The 17,065-nt window shown below is 40.5% G+C and overlaps 1 protein-coding gene across 2 annotated transcripts in view; it reads left to right on the top strand.

Annotated features, from left to right (window-relative positions):
• The first annotated feature begins 530 nt into the window (after nt 1-530).
• Nucleotides 531-17,065, top strand: part of fasn (fatty acid synthase) — a 41,566-nt gene continuing 25,031 nt past the window's right edge. The window contains exons 1-9 of one of the 2 annotated variants that reach the window (XM_031894264.1): nt 531-805; nt 11,321-11,456; nt 13,743-13,895; nt 14,901-15,074; nt 15,166-15,366; nt 15,483-15,605; nt 15,769-15,884; nt 16,024-16,158; nt 16,467-16,926. In XM_031894264.1, coding sequence (XP_031750124.1) covers nt 11,330-11,456; nt 13,743-13,895; nt 14,901-15,074; nt 15,166-15,366; nt 15,483-15,605; nt 15,769-15,884; nt 16,024-16,158; nt 16,467-16,926 — 1,489 coding nt within the window. In that variant the 5' untranslated portion in view covers nt 531-805; nt 11,321-11,329. Of the gene's footprint in view, nt 806-4,347; nt 4,437-11,320; nt 11,457-13,742; nt 13,896-14,900; nt 15,075-15,165; nt 15,367-15,482; nt 15,606-15,768; nt 15,885-16,023; nt 16,159-16,466; nt 16,927-17,065 lie in introns of those variants that run through there. The other variant, XM_031894265.1, reaches the window with a different exon arrangement.

The raw sequence follows: 17,065 nt of genomic DNA, 5'->3' as shown, positions 1-17,065 counted from the left end.
GTTAGAAGCTCCAGTCCCAGGTTAATCTTATCACATCCTGTATTCTTTTACCACTTCCCTCAGGAACTGTTAATAATTGCATGTAGATGTATGTATGCAGCTATACACGCTAAGGTTGGTGCGTTTACATGCCATATGTGTGGGCTTATGATATATACCGGTGCGTTAGGGTATCCCTGTAGGTAAGGAGAGCAGTATGTGCCTTTAGTAGCTGTAGCTATGAACATACGGGCTTTCACTGAAGCGAGAGGCAGACAAAGAGAAACCATGAATATGTGCAAATATAATAGGCAGATAAACGGCAGATGAGGAAAGGTTATCTAGCGCTTTCCTCCTCCGACCCCTGCCGCCCCACACACACCGGCCAGCCCCAGGTTAATGTCTGTGCACACAACCGCCCCCGGCTTTGCGGAGCCTTCCCATGTACACTCGGGCTGGTGAGAAACTGGGAGGGGGGGCAGGAATCACCCCACGCCCGAGCCCCGGAGCCCAACCTCCTCTCTCATTGGATGCGGCTGCGGGGAAGCTGTCAGACCATGTGGCGTGGCCGGCACTGAATGTCTATCATTTAAATTGTGTCAGGCCCAGCTAGAGGGAGCCGGAGAGGGAGGGAGCGCATCGCAGAGAGGAGACACACATTCATTGGGGGATCCATAAGGTAATTCGGATCTTCAGCATCAGGGCGTACATACACACCTGCCCCCAAAGGATCCCACAAACAGCATCTGGGTATCTGACCGCTGCCCATCAATCGCCACTGAGCCTGAGCCTGAGCACTGCGGGGACAAGGCTGCGTCATAAATAGGTATGGATTGCTACTGCCTATAGTATATTAGTACTGCTTATATTGTGTATTGGTACTGCCTATATTATATTAGTACTGCTTATATTGTGTATTGGTACTGCCTATATTATATTAGTACTGCTTATATTGTGTATTGGTACTGCCTATATAGTGTATTGGTACTGCCTATATAGTGTATTGGTACTGCTTATATAGTGTGATAGTACTGTTATATAGTGTATTGGTACTGCTTATATAGTGTGATAGTACTGTTATATAGTGTATTGGTACTGCCTATATAGTGTATTGGTACTGCTTATATAGTGTATTGGTACTGCTTATATAGTGTATTGGTACTGCTTATATAGTGTATTAGTACTGCTTATATAGTGTATTAGTACTGCTTATATAGTGTATTAGTACTGCCTATATAGGTACTGCTTATATAGTGTATTAGTGTGCCCGACCCTGCTTGCCCACACCGGTGTATTAGTATTGCCCACAAGAGACTCCCCCCTCATCTGATCTCTTTGGAATGGTCCATAGAGAGAGATATGTCTACTGACTGGGATCCAGCCTCCCTGTGCCAAGGGCAATACCAATCACCGGGGAGGCTGCAGCTGGAAAAAGCTGCTTTTTCATGGTATCATTTTTATAGTCATCTGACTAACAGGCCTTAGGTAGGTAGGAATGATGTAGTGATGCATATTATCGATCTATCATCTATCTATGTATTTAATACACATCCCTATGGCATCTCTTTCTACCTACCTAAGTCCTATATATATATATATATAAATATGTATTTAGCCATTATAACTGGATTAAGGAGAAAACATTCTGCGTCCAAATGCCGTTCAGCCACAGCCAATGTATAAGCATACAGTACACCTACTGACATAAGCACATTATGGCTGTATCTTTGCAGAACCACGGAGCCCCCCCCCCCTAGAGTTACAGTTTAGTTACAGCTGGTGAACTGTGAGGTGAACAGCCATGTTAGTGTATCCTTATCTGAATGGAAAGTGTTTTTATTTTATCAGAAATTCTGGCAGATACAAGCTTTATCTAAAGCAGCTCTGCAATACACCACTTCTTCCGTTTCTAAAGGGAAGTTAAGTTAGTGGAATTACATCTTTATGCCACGCCTCATTTTGTGCAGTAAGTCAGTTCTGACTCCGCCCCCATCACCTAGAGAGATAATTAGGTGAACCAATCACTATCCACATCTTAAACATGCTTCTATATAAATAACCCAGAAACACAAACAGTTTATTATGTCTTTTATTTTGTTGAATTATCAGGGGAAAATAACACACAGGTATTTATCTATGTGTCAGTCTGTCTGTCTATATATGTATGTATGTATGTATACATGCGCACAGGGAAAGCTATATTATCACATTATTAGGATGAAACACGTGGCAGGCAAACTGTACTTATAAATAATATATATTTTTCATTTGCTTGCATAACTCTTTTAGAAAACCTAAGAATTTTCTAATACAGGTATGGGATCCCTTATCAGGAAACCCGTTATCCATAAAGCTCCGAATTACGGAAAGCCGGTCTCCCATAGACTCCACTTTAATCAAATAATTCAGAATTTTAAAACTGATTTCCTTTTCCTCTGTAATAATAAAACAGTACCTTGTTATTTATCCCAACTAAGATATAACTAATCCTTATCGGATGCAAAACAATCCTTTTGGGTTTAAATAATGCTTTATTAATTTTTTAGTAGACTTATGGTGTAGAGATCCAAATTACAGAAAGACCCCTTATCCGGAATACCCTTGGTCCCGAGCATTCTGGATAATGGGTCCTATACCTGTATATGACAGAGTAGGTGTATAGGGCAAAACCCACACAACCTAACATGGAATTCAGTCTTAGAAACTGTTTGCACAGTTGTTCACCCACCAAAATTTAGTGGCAAATTTACTGCCACTTTTCTAAAAATTTGAATAAACTAATTTCCACGAATGTCTGTCATATGTGAAAAAGTACACGTGGGAAAAAGTTGCAGAAAAGTTGCAAAACTATTTCAAATTGTCACACCAAAACCTTTAGATTTTTAAATTGTCACACAAAAAACAGCATCAAAAATCCAAAAACCTCTAAAGTTTAGAAGCAAAAAAGGATCCTCCAGGGAAGAGGAGAGACATCTGCCATTGACATCTTCATGATCCCGGCAAGTATTAGCTGACAAATGTTTTTGTCACATAGTAAATCTCAAAAAACGCAACTTTTTTTCTGCAGCTTTCGACTAGTGCTAAACAACCTCATTAGAGATTTTTCTAGAGATTTCTTTTTTTACCCAAATGGTTCAATTATAAGATTGAATGGTATATTTTATGGCTTTCAACTAAACTGGACTAGAAACAAGGATTATAAAACATATCCAGATTGCATTGCACCTTGATGTAACCCTTGTGTATAAGGAAAAGTATTACGTTGCTATTGGTAACATATGGAACAAGAGCGTCCAACCTGAGACCTTGTTGCTGATGTTAAACTGCAACTCCCACTCACCAGGGCCAGGTGTAGAAAGTTGTTGGATGTGAAATGGGTTTCCTTGAAATAAATGCATTATAGGATTATTTTAAAGAATCCAGTTCTTAGCTTCAAGGACAGTGGGCCTTATCTTCATTCTGGATTCATAGGAATTAGCCTATACTGTATCCAGTTAAAATAAATATTATAAATGTACATTTTCAAATATTCACTATGTCATGTGTACTATAGCACTCTACTCACGCTATATCTTGTGCACTGATGGCACTACATATATAGGATCTCTTATCCAGAAACCCATTATCTAGAAAGCTCCAAATTATGAGACCATCTCCTATAGGGGCAGGATTACCAAAATGTGAGTTTAGAGCTTAATACAGGTATCGGACCCCTTATCTGGAAATCCATTAAACAGAAAGTTCTGAATTACGGAAAGGCCATCTCCCATAGACTCCATCAAAAAATTCTATTAAAAATGATTTCCTTTTTCTCTGTAATAATAAAACAGTACCTTGTACTTGATCTCAACTAAGATATAATTAATCCTCATTGGAGCCAAAACAATCCTTTTGGGTTTAATTACTGTTTAAAGTAGACTTAAGGTTGGAGATCTGAATTACGGAAAGACCCCTTATCCAGAAAACCCCATTCTGGATAAGAGGTTCCATACCTGTACATAAAAACTCACCCACGTTCTATTCATTCCTATGTGATTTTAAGAAGCATATTTATTAGATGTTGAACTCAAACAATCGCCCATTGATGAATACACTTGTTAAAATCCCATAGGAATGAATAGAACGTGGGTGAGTTTTTATCTATTAAGCTCTAAACTCACATTTTGATAACTCTGCCCATAGATTGGTCAGTGACCCCCCCCCCCCTTTGAAAGCTGCAAAGAAGGCAAATAATTAAAAAAAACTATTACAAATAAATAATGAAGACCAATTAAAGAGATGCTTAGAATTAGCCATTCTAAACCATACTAAAAGTGAACTTAAAGGTGAACCACCCCTTTAATACAGACCTGAGCAGCAAGGTAATTACTGCAGCTGATTTAGCCTTTTAGAAAGACTCCAGTGGGGAAGGAGGGGCACTTTGTTCCCTACTACACAGGCTGTGCTGCACTGGGAAGGTACTAATCAGCTGTCATTGTACTGATTTTGTTTTGTTGGACTGGGAAAAGCCACCGACTGTAGTTAGGCAGCTAACTGTGCTTAGCCAGCGCTCTGGTGCAAGGGTTTATTCTCTTGTTTTCATTTTGTGCTTGTTACCAAGGCTGTGCAACAAGATACACTGCAAGCACTTGCCTTTAAGAGAGCAACGTCTGTGACTGCTTTGTTTACCCTACAAGAAAGCTGCCCTAGGACACCGACCCAGACACCCCTGTAGGCCCAGGTGTTGCCCATCTAAGGTTCCAGGATGGGCCAACCATTTAAATAGATGGGTCCTTAGATTGTCATCACCAGGTGCAACTGCAATAACACTGCAGTTCTATTGAGAAGTAAGGGTTATAGTGAGAGGAAATAATACACATAGAAAGAGACAAGGCAACCTCTTTACATATGTACCAATCTCCGCCTATCTGTGTTTCATATGTTAAAGGGGAGCTCCACCCAAACACAACTTTTTGAAAAGTAAAGTCGACTGTCCTTAGCCTGCCTTCAGCCTACATTCTCCCACAGTCCCCTGCACACATGATGTCAATAAGGAAAGGAACATCACAGAAATGCATTGTGGGTTTTGTAGTTCCTGAATGCTGTCTGTAAGCTATGGAGAAGTTACAATTTGTAACATCAGTGTTTTAGTCCTTCCTCTCCTGCCAGGATTTCAAAGAAAAGAACTATTTTGCAGTTGGATTTCAGCATATAAAAACTGTATTTATTCATACTTTTGAAGTCACAGATTACAGTGATTTGGTGGTGTATTAGGGGTTTCTATGTTGTAAAGGGGCTGTTTGGAAGCCAAAATTGCCCTTTAAGTCTGTAACCCCAATTTATAAGAATGTGATTTCAAAGTTAGTCTCTTTACATAGATGCAGCCCTGTTATATGTGTGACTTTAGGACTACCTTTAAGTGTTATGCAGTATCTGTGACTGTCACTCAAGCTGAATTTGTTGTTTGGCTACTTTGTAAGAAATTCAAACAATTGGGATGGGATGGTAGGTTACAGTATAGTCCCTGTGGAGTCCCCTGTGGAGTCATAATGGCAATGACAATATTAAGATGCACCACTTTTGGATTTGTGTAGTTTTATAAACTGGAGTATTGCAACTGGTAACATTTTAACTTTAAAGGACAGTGCCTATTAACATCATTTTATGATAAAGAAAGTAGGAATTTAGATAGTGGGGTTGCAGTACTGGCAAAAGGATTGTGTCCTGAGAGTTGAATGGTACATCCTCCACTTGGAGTAGCAGTATTAATTGGCTCCCACCGGCAGCTAAGTGGCAGATGAGATTCAATGTTGATAAATGTTCAGTTCTACACTTGGGTTGTGACAATATTAAAGCTGCTTATTGCTTTGATGGCAGTGTGTTAAGCAAATCCATGCTGGAGAAAGGCCCATGAGGGCATCCATTCAGCTTAGAAGAGAGGAGGTTCCATCATAGGATTTTAAGAAGTAAGAGCTTTGAAGTTGTAGAATTCTCCCCCTGAAGTGGTCGTACCAACAGATACATCAGATAGTTTCTAGAAGAGGCTGTACGACTTTTTAGAAAGTTAGAAATACAGGATTATTAAAATTGCCTTTTAGACAAAGTTTATCCAGGGAGTGCCATCCTAGAGTCAGGAAGGAATGGTTCTCCCCCTATGAGGCAAATATAAGTAAGGCATGAGATCACAATGTACCCTGGCATTAAATAGACACTGAAATAAAATAAGGGTTTATTCTTGGGGACAGTGCCAATCAATTTATCAAACTCAAGAATTTTTTGAAGGTGTGCAAAGTGGATGTGGAATAGCTGATGATGCTGACAAGACCTGCAGTTGGAGAGGCAGATTGAAAGTTTGTATTCTGAGCCAGTCAACTATTCTTACCTTATAACATAGTAAGTTAGGTCAAAAAAAGGCACCATGTCCATCAAGTTCAACCATAATGCCTATATATAACCTGCCTAACTACTAGTTGATCCAGAGGAAGGCAGAAAACCCCATCTGAAGCCTCTCTAATTTGCCGCAGAGGGGGAAAAATCCCTTCCTGACTCCAAGATGGCAATCGGACCAGTCCCTGGATCAACTTGTACTAAGAGCTATCTCCCATACCCCTGTATTCCCTCACTTGTACTGAGAGCTATCTCCCATACCCCTGTATTCCCTCACTTGTACTGAGAGCTATCTCCCCTACCCCTGTATTCCCTCACTTGTACTAAGAGCTATCTCCCATACCCCTGTATTCCCTCACTTGTACTAAGAGCTATCTCCCATACCCCTGTATTCCCTCACTTGTACTGAGAGCTATCTCCCATACCCCTGTATTCCCTCACTTGTACTGAGAGCTATCTCCCCTACCCCTGTATTCCCTCACTTGTACTGAGAGCTATCTCCCATACCCCTGTATTCCCTCACTTGTACTGAGAGCTATCTCCCATAACCCTGTATTCCCTCACTTGTACTGAGAGCTATCTCCCCTACCCCTGTATTCCCTCACTTGTACTGAGAGCTATCTCCCCTACCCCTGTATTCCCTCACTTGTACTGAGAGCTATCTCCCTACCCCTGTATTCCCTCACTTGTACTGAGAGCTATCTCCCATACCCCTGTATTCCCTCACTTGTACTGAGAGCTATCTCCCATACCCCTGTATTCCCTCACTTGTACTAAGAGCTATCTCCCATAACCCTGTATTCCCTCACTTGTACTGAGAGCTATCTCCCATAACCCTGTATTCCCTCACTTGTACTGAGAGCTATCTCCCCTACCCCTGTATTCCCTCACTTGTACTGAGAGCTATCTCCCCTACCCCTGTATTCCCTCACTTGTACTGAGAGCTATCTCCCCTACCCCTGTATTCCCTCACTTGTACTGAGAGCTATCTCCCATACCCCTGTATTCCCTCACTTGTACTGAGAGCTATCATCCATAACCCTGTATTCCCTCACTTGATAGAGACTGCAGAGAAGGGGGTAGTAAAGTGAAAGAATAAACTGAAAGCACCCCTTTATGGTTTCAGGGCACAGGTTCTAAAATGGATTATCAGACAAAAGTGTCAACTAATATAAATTATTTTGATAATGAGCAGCCAAAATCTTGAAACATTATCCCCACCAACCTATGGTTCAGAACACTGGGTAATATCAATTAAAATAGCAGAAATATTAAATGTAAGACAAGTGGCACTGTTTTTTAAGAGTAAAAATACAGTCTAAGAATTTTCTGCAGCTGTACATGAATAGCTCCATATTTCACAAATACTTATTTGCAAGAAAATAATCCTGTGATAGTGTTTGCTGTGTGAGGTACATAAAGCAGAAAGCATGGCTATAGGCTGCTGCCGATTAGCAGTGCTCCTCTTTCCTACTAAGTCCTGAGCCTATTAAAAAGGGATAATGGATCCATGTGACATTACAAAAGTTTCAGCCAGTTGGTTATCTGTTGCATATAGAATGGTCTGGCTAGAAGTACTCTATATAGCATATTGATTCTGGCCATTAAATGTAAAAGAGAATAGATAGAATCAGAAAACTAAAAGTAGTTGGACCTAATAGACATGTGCCTTAATTTAACCTCCGCCAAGTGATTGACTTTGTAGACTGACTGAAAGATTATAAAGATTTTAAGGCTGCTTAGGATTGTTCACCATGCTTGTCAAAGCATGTGTTCGCTAATAAGTGTTTTGGTTTTTTTTAAATGTATTTATTCGCACCAATAAAATACATACATGTATAGGGTTATATACTGTACATAGATTGAGGTGGCTTTACACACTCTTTCTTTGACCCTCTGCAATGATCCAAATCACATTCCAAACATCATATAACCCTAAACATTAGAGATTTGCTTTCCTTCCCTAGAGCCCCCCCCCCTATTTTAACCGAAATTGTACCAGAGCCATAGTAAATATCCCCGTATATTTAGGTTACCGTTATAAAAGGATTTCTCCCCACTAGCTCCTCAGACATATACCAAGTAGTAAACCTGAATGTGTAGAGAATTTCTTATTGTCGTGTAAAGGCTAATGTTTGCACATATTTTGTCCAAGTAGCAAAGAAAATCATAACTTGACATTCTTCATTATAAGTAACTTCTAACTAATCCATGTGATAAGCAAAGTCCAGCCTAGTAAGCATCATTTCAAGTGATGGGGGTTAAGGTGATATCAAGCAATGCAATATGGCCTTTCTACTAACTGCTGAAATGATGTTTGTTAGTTTATTGTCTGCCTTTGGAATCTTTGCTATATCTCCAAAGATTTCTTACACGGGAGTAAGATCTGTCTGAATATGTAATGTAGATTTACAGTAGGAAATAACCACTTCCCAAAACTGTTTAATCAATGGGAAAGACCATAAACCATGATAAATATTTGCTTTTGGAGCGTTACATTTTGAACATACATCAGACTCAGACCAGGGGAGAAATAACCCTTGTGTAATATATTCAAAAACATAACATGAAAGTGGCTTGAATTGAGAAGTGATAGGGATCTAAAATGTAAGGTTAACAATGTTTCTTGTTTGAGATTAGGAATTTGTTGTAACCATTTTCCCATACCCCTTCCAAACTCCCTCTCAGATAATGGAGCTTTCAAGATACTGTATAAGGAATGGAGGTGGAGGGTCTGATTGTAGCTAAATGAAATAAACAAACTATTGAGTTATTAATTTCCTGTGGTGCAAAGTGGCTCACTTATATATATGAGAAATATTCACAGGTTATTGAGGGATATCGTTCCCAGGTTATTGAGGGATATCTGAAAATGACTATAGATTTGTGGAAGTATGTAATAAATGTCTCACCTTGGTAAACCCCTGTTTTGCCCAGGTAAGGAATGGATTTCCAATATAATTATTCAAGAAATGTGGGTTATTTATAAAGGGCAAAAAGGGTGATAGAAAAAGCAAAATAGACAGTCTATGACAGTGACTGGCCCACCAGGATACCAGGAAAACTCCCACGTCACGTGTCTGTGGCCCACTTGCAGCTAACTATTTGGCCAATTGCATAGCCATTCCCTATTTCTGTATGGGAAAAAGATGGAAGGATAGAGAAAAGAGACTTTGATAATAAAGAGCTTGAGGAAGGAGAGGAGGAATAATACTTTAGATTGGGCCTATGATCCAAGTTTTCTGGTGGGCTCCAGTCCAACACTGGTCAGGCTCTAATATAGTATATATTAGTAATGGATTATCCTTTCCTGCTGTTGAGAGTTGTCTCTCTAGGGAATGTAAAAGAAAGGCCAGATAAGTATTTGGAGTAAGTGCTTGATCTATTAAAATCTGTTGCATAATGCTGATTACAAGCCAAATTGTATGTCTGTATATCTGAGAGAGTAATCGGTCCCTTTTCGGCAGCTAATCGGCCCGTGTAGGGGCAGAACCGAGGGGCCTGGCCGACCAATATCTGGCCTGAAATTGGGCAGATATCGATCGGCCAGGTTAGAAAATCCAGTCGGATCGGGGACTGCATCGGCTCGTTGATGCGGTCCCCGAACCGACTGCCCCATTGCCGCGTGCTGAATTCGATCGTTTGGCCCCAGGGCCAAACGATCGAATTCACCTACATTCCTCCCCGATATCGCCACCCGTAGGTGGGGATATCGGGTGAAGATCCGCTCGCTTGGCGACATCGCCAAGCGAGCGGATCTGCCCGTGTATGGCCAGCTTAACCTGCTTGAGACCTTAATTGTTGCAGTTTGTTCCTGCTAATTCGAGAATGTTTACCACCCCATATAAACCAACTAAGTACTTTATTTAGCCCAATCAAATCTTTGAGTCAGAAAGTGGGAGTATCTGTAAGGGGTACCATATCATCTTAATTAAAAAAAAAAAACCATATCATATTAATTAAATTACATTTTTTGACCATACACTTGGTTCTTGGATCGGCTTATTCAATAAGGGAGTGATGTTTAAATCTGTATAATGCTTGGATTTGTGCTGGGATCTAAATACTCGAAAACTGTATTGGCTTTGTAGCCCACTTGAATGGCAAGGGGCCTCGCAATATATTTTTCAGATGAGGATTAAGGGGCATAGCTATTGCTTTAGTCAGATTCACTTGAAATCCTGCCACCTTACCAAATTTTTTTACTTTTTTAGGTTCAACATTTGAAGTTTAGAAACATATGCAAACATTATTGTTGCCATAATTAAAAGAAAGGCCTTGATTACATTATCATCACAAATCTTACCCTAACCTGGGGTTGCCATCTGTCTGGTATTTCAAGGGGCCGTCCAGTTCAAAATATCCTGTTCAGGTTTCAACATTGTGAAACCAGACAATAATTCACTTGATTGCCACCGTGCAACATCACAGTCCTATTAACTTCATGGCCCCACCCCTGAAAGTCACTAGCCCATCCGCTAACTTTATGGACCCCCCTCCCCAACATAATCATGCTGTCCCTGATGTCATCATCCTGCCAACTTTGTCCAAGTTTTTGGCTCTTTGGCAAAGGTGGCAACCCTACCCTAACTGCACTTTAGTGTGAACTTAATATCTAGAACAACATATATAAGTTCTCCAAAAATCTCACAAGTATAAGTTTAATCCTTGCATTGCCCGAACCAGGAGTAGGTGGGGAGGCGATAGGCACTTACCTCCTCCATTTGCCTGTCTTACAGAGTTTGACTTTCTATAAATGTGACTGCCAACTGATAGAGTGGCTTGTGTTGTGGTGGTAGGGTTTCTTGTCTCCCCCACCATCATGGACTGCACTGGGCCTCACAGAGGGGCAAGACCCTATAAAGACTATCACTTATTACCTATCTACCTGCTTAATATGTGCTTTAACCAATAAACTGCAGTGTCTACAGTTGTGTAACAGGTGCATTCACTGATAAATTATTTCTCTCTTTAGAATTTAAACATGGAGGACATAGTTATAGCCGGGATGTCAGGACGGTTACCAGAGTCCAACAATCTACAGGAATTCTGGGATAACCTAATCCAAGGTGTGGACATGGTCACAGAAGATGACAGAAGGTGGAAACCAGGTAAGAGACCCAACTGAGCATCTTAATATGCATCTCCTTTCCAGTGTAGACATAGCAGCTGTGCAGTTTAAGGAAGGTTCTATACAATATTAAAGGGGATGTAAAGGCAAAAAACAATATTGCATGTACTGATTGTAAACCTAAAAAGAAGCATATTTGCAATGTACTTTAGTTTTTACTGTTTTTGTGCAGCTGACTTCACTGTTTGTCTCCTGTCCCTCCTGAAGCTGCATACAGTAAGCCAGCCAGACTATAAAGAAAACTATGAGCGCTGCTGTGCATGCTGAAGGGCGGGAAGCAGAGCGGGGTTGATTCATTTGTTTAGTTATCATTAAGTCGAATTTCAGTGAGAAACAACCCTGCTCTACTTTCCTGTGTCAGGAGTGCCCTGGGTAGGAGCAATGGCGGTGCCCATGGGTGCATTGTCCTGTGGCCCCCGCTGTAGATTGTTTCAATTCCATTGTATTGGTATATGAGCTTCCTGGCTGCTTCTGACAATCCTGTTTGCCGCCTGAACCTGATCTATGCCTTGAATATATTTTGAGACTGTTTAATCCTTCTGGTACCGCGTTTCTGGACTGTTTTGCTGCCTGTACTCAAGCTTCCTTCTCGGCCCCGACTGTAAACCCTTTCAGAGCAGAGCAAGCCCTTATAGTATACTCAGGCCACGGACCCTTCCGAGGAAGCCTTGTCTGAGCTGGAAAAGACTTTACATAGCATGGCATGTCAAGGGGTTCTCTTCTCATATTGCACCTATCCTGGCTCTCCTCTATAAAGGTGGAAAACGTAACATCTGGTCCCAAAAAGCCCTGGAAACTTTAAAACATTGAAAGACTATTTTTGCTTCCCCTCTGGTCCTCTGACATCCTGACCCTCTTCAACCCTTTTACTTTGCGTCCAACTTTGGAGCAGAAGCCATTTTGTCCCAATGACAAGTGTCTGATAGAAGTTACATCCACGTTCTATTTCTCTAAAAAAATTTCCACTGCAGAGCTGAACTATACAAACTCTTGTCAGCAGCCCTTCATATTTTTTGTGTCTATGGATTCACAGTGGAAATTGTTTCTAATAGAGGTCCTCAATTCTTTTCCAAATTGTGGCACTCTCTGTGTAAAGCTTCTGGCAACTCTCTTTAGTTATCCTCTGCCTACACCCCCCCCCCCCCCCAATCCAATAAAGCTGCAGAACAAGTTAATTAAGCGCTCAAAGAATTGTTTGTCTCCTCTCCCTCCTGAATCTGCATAAAGGAATCCCATCCCGGCCGGGCGGCTAGCCAGACTATAAAGAAAACTTTGAGCGCTGCTGTGTATTCCGAAGGGCAGGGAAGCAGAGCGGGGTTGATTAATTTAGGAGCAATGGCCCAGGAGAGAGAGGAGACGAACAGTGAAGTTAGCTGCACAGAATTATTTTAAATGGTACAAAATTTATTAATTGAAGTACATTGCAATATTGTTTTTTTTGCCTTCACATCCCCTTTAATAGGCATGTCCCACAAAAGCTTGAGTATATCAGGTCTGTTAGTATTTGCATAAAAGTCGGCTCAGCCCTTGCCAAAAACACCAGTTTGTGGAAATAGGTGTTCACTAGTATTGGGGCCATAGGCACAGTGCCCTGTCTTAATGTCCCCCCCTCCACCAGGTTACTAACCTTTCCCCCCCACTGTGCTCACATGACACCAGGGGTTAAGTTTTTTGCGTTTGGACAATAGAAATTGTACAGCAGTTGGAGAAATGCAGGTTGGTCATGCCTGGCTTAGCTGGTTACTTTTTCTGAGAGAATTCGTCATCCGGTAGGCTAGTGGTTTGTCAGTTGTTTTTTTTTGGTACAAGCCATACTATTGACCACAAATATCTGTTTGCCCCAGATCTTATCGTTATTGGCCTTAAATCAATTCCTATGGTTTTACCACCTTTCCTTCCTGTATGAAGAATGACTGAAGAACATAGCATAGGACTGCTGGTCTTGAGAAGTGATACAGTACAGCAGTTCGACAAAATGAAGTGTATTTACATTGTGTTTCTAATTGTCCTATACTCTGCATAGAATTAGAACACATATGAACATATGTAGAACATCTGTGCTTCTAGCAAATCGCAAAATAAATAAATCTACATGGTGACCACATAGTATTAGGATCCTTTTGGCCAATGGCCTAACTTGCAAATTAGAATTGGTCATTTATAGCTCTTGTGTATTGTATCAATCTCTAGAGGCCTTTACCTAGAGGTATACCATGTGCCTGACATTTTTATGTTTTAAAATGTATTCTATCTTTTCTTTAACTAGGGCTGTACGGCTTGCCTAAAAGAAATGGGAAATTAAAGGAACTTGATAAATTTGATGCTGCCTTCTTTGGTGTTCATCCCAAACAAGCTCACACTATGGATCCCCAGTTACGATTGCTCCTAGAGATTTGTTACGAAGCCATTGTAGATGCAGGTGAGGTGGAATGGTTTTTATTAGGGCTGATTTATGAAAACTCATTCACATGCAAATTTGCTCACTGTTTTGTGTTATGCTTAATCCCCTGTTAATCACAAGTAATTGCTTCAGTACATGCTTAAATATCATTTCACTTAGTGAAAGGTGCAAAGTACAAGGCACACAGATCTAATGGAGCTAAGAAATGAATGCCTGCCTTGGCTAATATGGTGCACACAGCATACCATTCACACACACACACACACACACACACACACACACACACAGTAAATATGCTAGATGACAACTCCTTTGCCTCATGTAGTTCAGGAGTCAACTAGTAAAGATGGCCATTCAGATTTTATAATCACTAGTAATACTAAAACCACCTCCAATTTATGGCCCTCGTGTGGGTGACCATTAACATCCTAACATGCTCTCCTTTGATTATGTTGCAAAGACAACTGTATAAGGAAGGGACTATGACACTAAGTTTAAGACATGCAGACTTTAGCAGGCTAACGTTCATTAGGTACAACTCTGCTGATAAACAATTAAGAAAGCAAATTTTACTAAAGGATCTTAGCTCTATGATTGCAAGACCACTTCACATAATTCTTTGATGTTTGGTATGGTGCTAAGGGAGCGAAAATGTGGTGCCATTATGCAAAAATGGATCCCATTCTCTGCCTGATAACTATAGGCCTGTTTGTTATCAGCATAAATGCGGTATGAGAAGCCAAGGAATTTAATAAAAGAGAATGTAGAGAAGGGAAATTTAAAAAGGGAACTGGTCCTATGACAAAAGTAGACGGTGGTCAACTGTACTGAATAATAAAGAAAGTAGTATAAGAATGTTATAGTGTTCCTGGTCCTTAGCAGCATGAATATCATTGATGGTGTCAGACTATGTTATTACCCATGCTCACAAAGTTGATTTAAGACAGAATAATTTGCTTCTCTAACTTTGAGAGAAGCTGATTTGATAGCATTGAGGAAAAACTTTGTCCCTTGTGAATGTAGGCATCAATCCAAATGAGCTTCGTGGCACAAACACAGGAGTCTGGGTGGGTGTCAGTGGATCAGAAGCAGGAGAAGCCTTTAGCCGAGACCCAGAGGAATTGCTGGGGTACAGTATGACTGGATGCCAACGTGCTATGTTTGCCAATCGCATCTCTTACTTCTTCAACTTTAAAGGTATAGTTATCCAACAAATAGCTTGCTTATAGTAAAAATTCATAGGTAAGTGGGATAGTACAAATATACAATGGATATAATCTCATTTTAGGACCCAGCTTATCTATAGATACGGCCTGTTCCTCCAGTTTGTTGGCTTTAGAAAATGCTTACAAGGCCATCCAGCATGGACAATGCAATGCAGCCATTGTAGCAGGAGTTAATGTGCTGTTGAAACCCAACACTTCTGTGCAGTTCATGAAACTTGGTATGCTGAGCCCTGATGGAGCCTGCAAGTCCTTTGATGCATCAGGTGAGTAAAAGAGTAAACAGAAACATGATGTGGCAAAACCATTGTTCCTGTGTATTTCTGGGATTTTTTGGGGAATTGGGCATGATGTTGTTGATGGTTTTTCCTCCTATCTCCAGGAAATGGATACTGTCGCTCTGAAGCTGCAGTTGCTGTTCTTGTCACCAAGAAATCCTTGGCTAAACGACTGTATTCCACCATATTGAATGCAGGGAGCAATACTGATGGCTTCAAAGAACAAGGTGGTTATTTAGGGTCCAGCTTTTCATCTCCTTAATTGTGTGTGGTTTTTTATAATACAGAAACAGTGAGTTACAGACTTGGCAGTGGGATAATCCTCATGAAAACATATGTTATATATGTGTGTTATTTTTCAGTTTTGTTGAATTTTGTCTTGGCCAACAGGAGTCACTTTCCCATCTGGTGCTGTGCAGCAAGAGCTACTAACCTCCTTGTACAAAGAGGCAGGAATCCATCCAAGTCAGGTGGAATATTTGGAAGCCCATGGAACAGGCACCAAAGTAAGAAGAAATATTTAACTATATTTTTGGCATACCTAATATTTTTTAAAGTAAATTTTATATGTATCTATAGTAAATTAGTATTTAATTTTAGTTGCCAAACAGATAAAATAATACAACTTTTATGGGTTTTTTTCAGGTTGGAGATCCACAGGAAGTAAATGGGATTGTTGGTGTTCTTTGTGATTCAACACGTGAACCATTGTTAATAGGGTCTACTAAGTCAAACATGGGCCACCCAGAGCCAGCTTCTGGTCTTGCTGCCCTTGCTAAGGTAATGTCTCTTGGTACCAAAATCACACATTTGATCTGGTGTTATACAATCACAAAGCAAGATTTCCCTCTGATGTTATATAAATCTTGTGTCTCTTGACCCCGCCTATATAAACAACTGTTGGTCCAGAGGAAGTCAATTTGGGTAGTTGGGAAAACCCAGCTATCCAAATTAAAATACTGGATCCTACGGATCTCTTCTTTGTCTTTATGGATCTCTTCTTTGCTTTGTCATTGTGAATTAAATTAGAGGCACAACCTATTCTGCCCCTTTAATCTTTATCTAGATTTTTTTTAATATTAATCTAGGTAATTCTTTCGTTGGAACATGGAGTCTGGGCTCCAAATCTTCACTACGAAACGCCAAACTCTGACATTCCTGCTCTTCAAGATGGCCGTATTCAAGTTGTGACCAAGCCAACACCAGTAAAAGGTGGAATTGTTGGCATCAACTCCTTTGGTTTTGGAGGCTCCAATGTGCATATTATCCTAAAACCCAATGAGAAGAAACCCTCTGATGTGGCCTCTGTAGAATTTCCCCGACTAGTACTTGCTTGTGGTAGGACTGAAAAAGCAGTAGAGAGCATAATCCAGAAGAGTAGGGAGCCCGCAGCTGACAACACATTTGTAACCTTGTTAAATGATATATCTGGCATTCCTCAATCCTCGATGCCCTATCGTGGTTATACTCTGGCGAAGACAGACAGTGATATTAAGGAGATTCAACAGGCGCAGGTTTCAGGAAGACCTCTTTGGTACATTTGCTCAGGTAAATAATAAAACGCATTATTCTACGATACTAACATTTTTTGCAAAAAAAAAGAGATGGTCTGAGGACCCTCCTTGCAATAATAAAGATTGTTATATGTCATGTCTGTTAAGGACAATTCTGCTTCCAATTGCAGTTA

This window comes from Xenopus tropicalis, chromosome 10 (assembly GCF_000004195.4).
Source record: "Xenopus tropicalis strain Nigerian chromosome 10, UCB_Xtro_10.0, whole genome shotgun sequence".
NCBI lineage: Eukaryota > Metazoa > Chordata > Amphibia > Anura > Pipidae > Xenopus > Xenopus tropicalis.
This window is presented reverse-complemented; position numbering and strand designations above follow the sequence as displayed.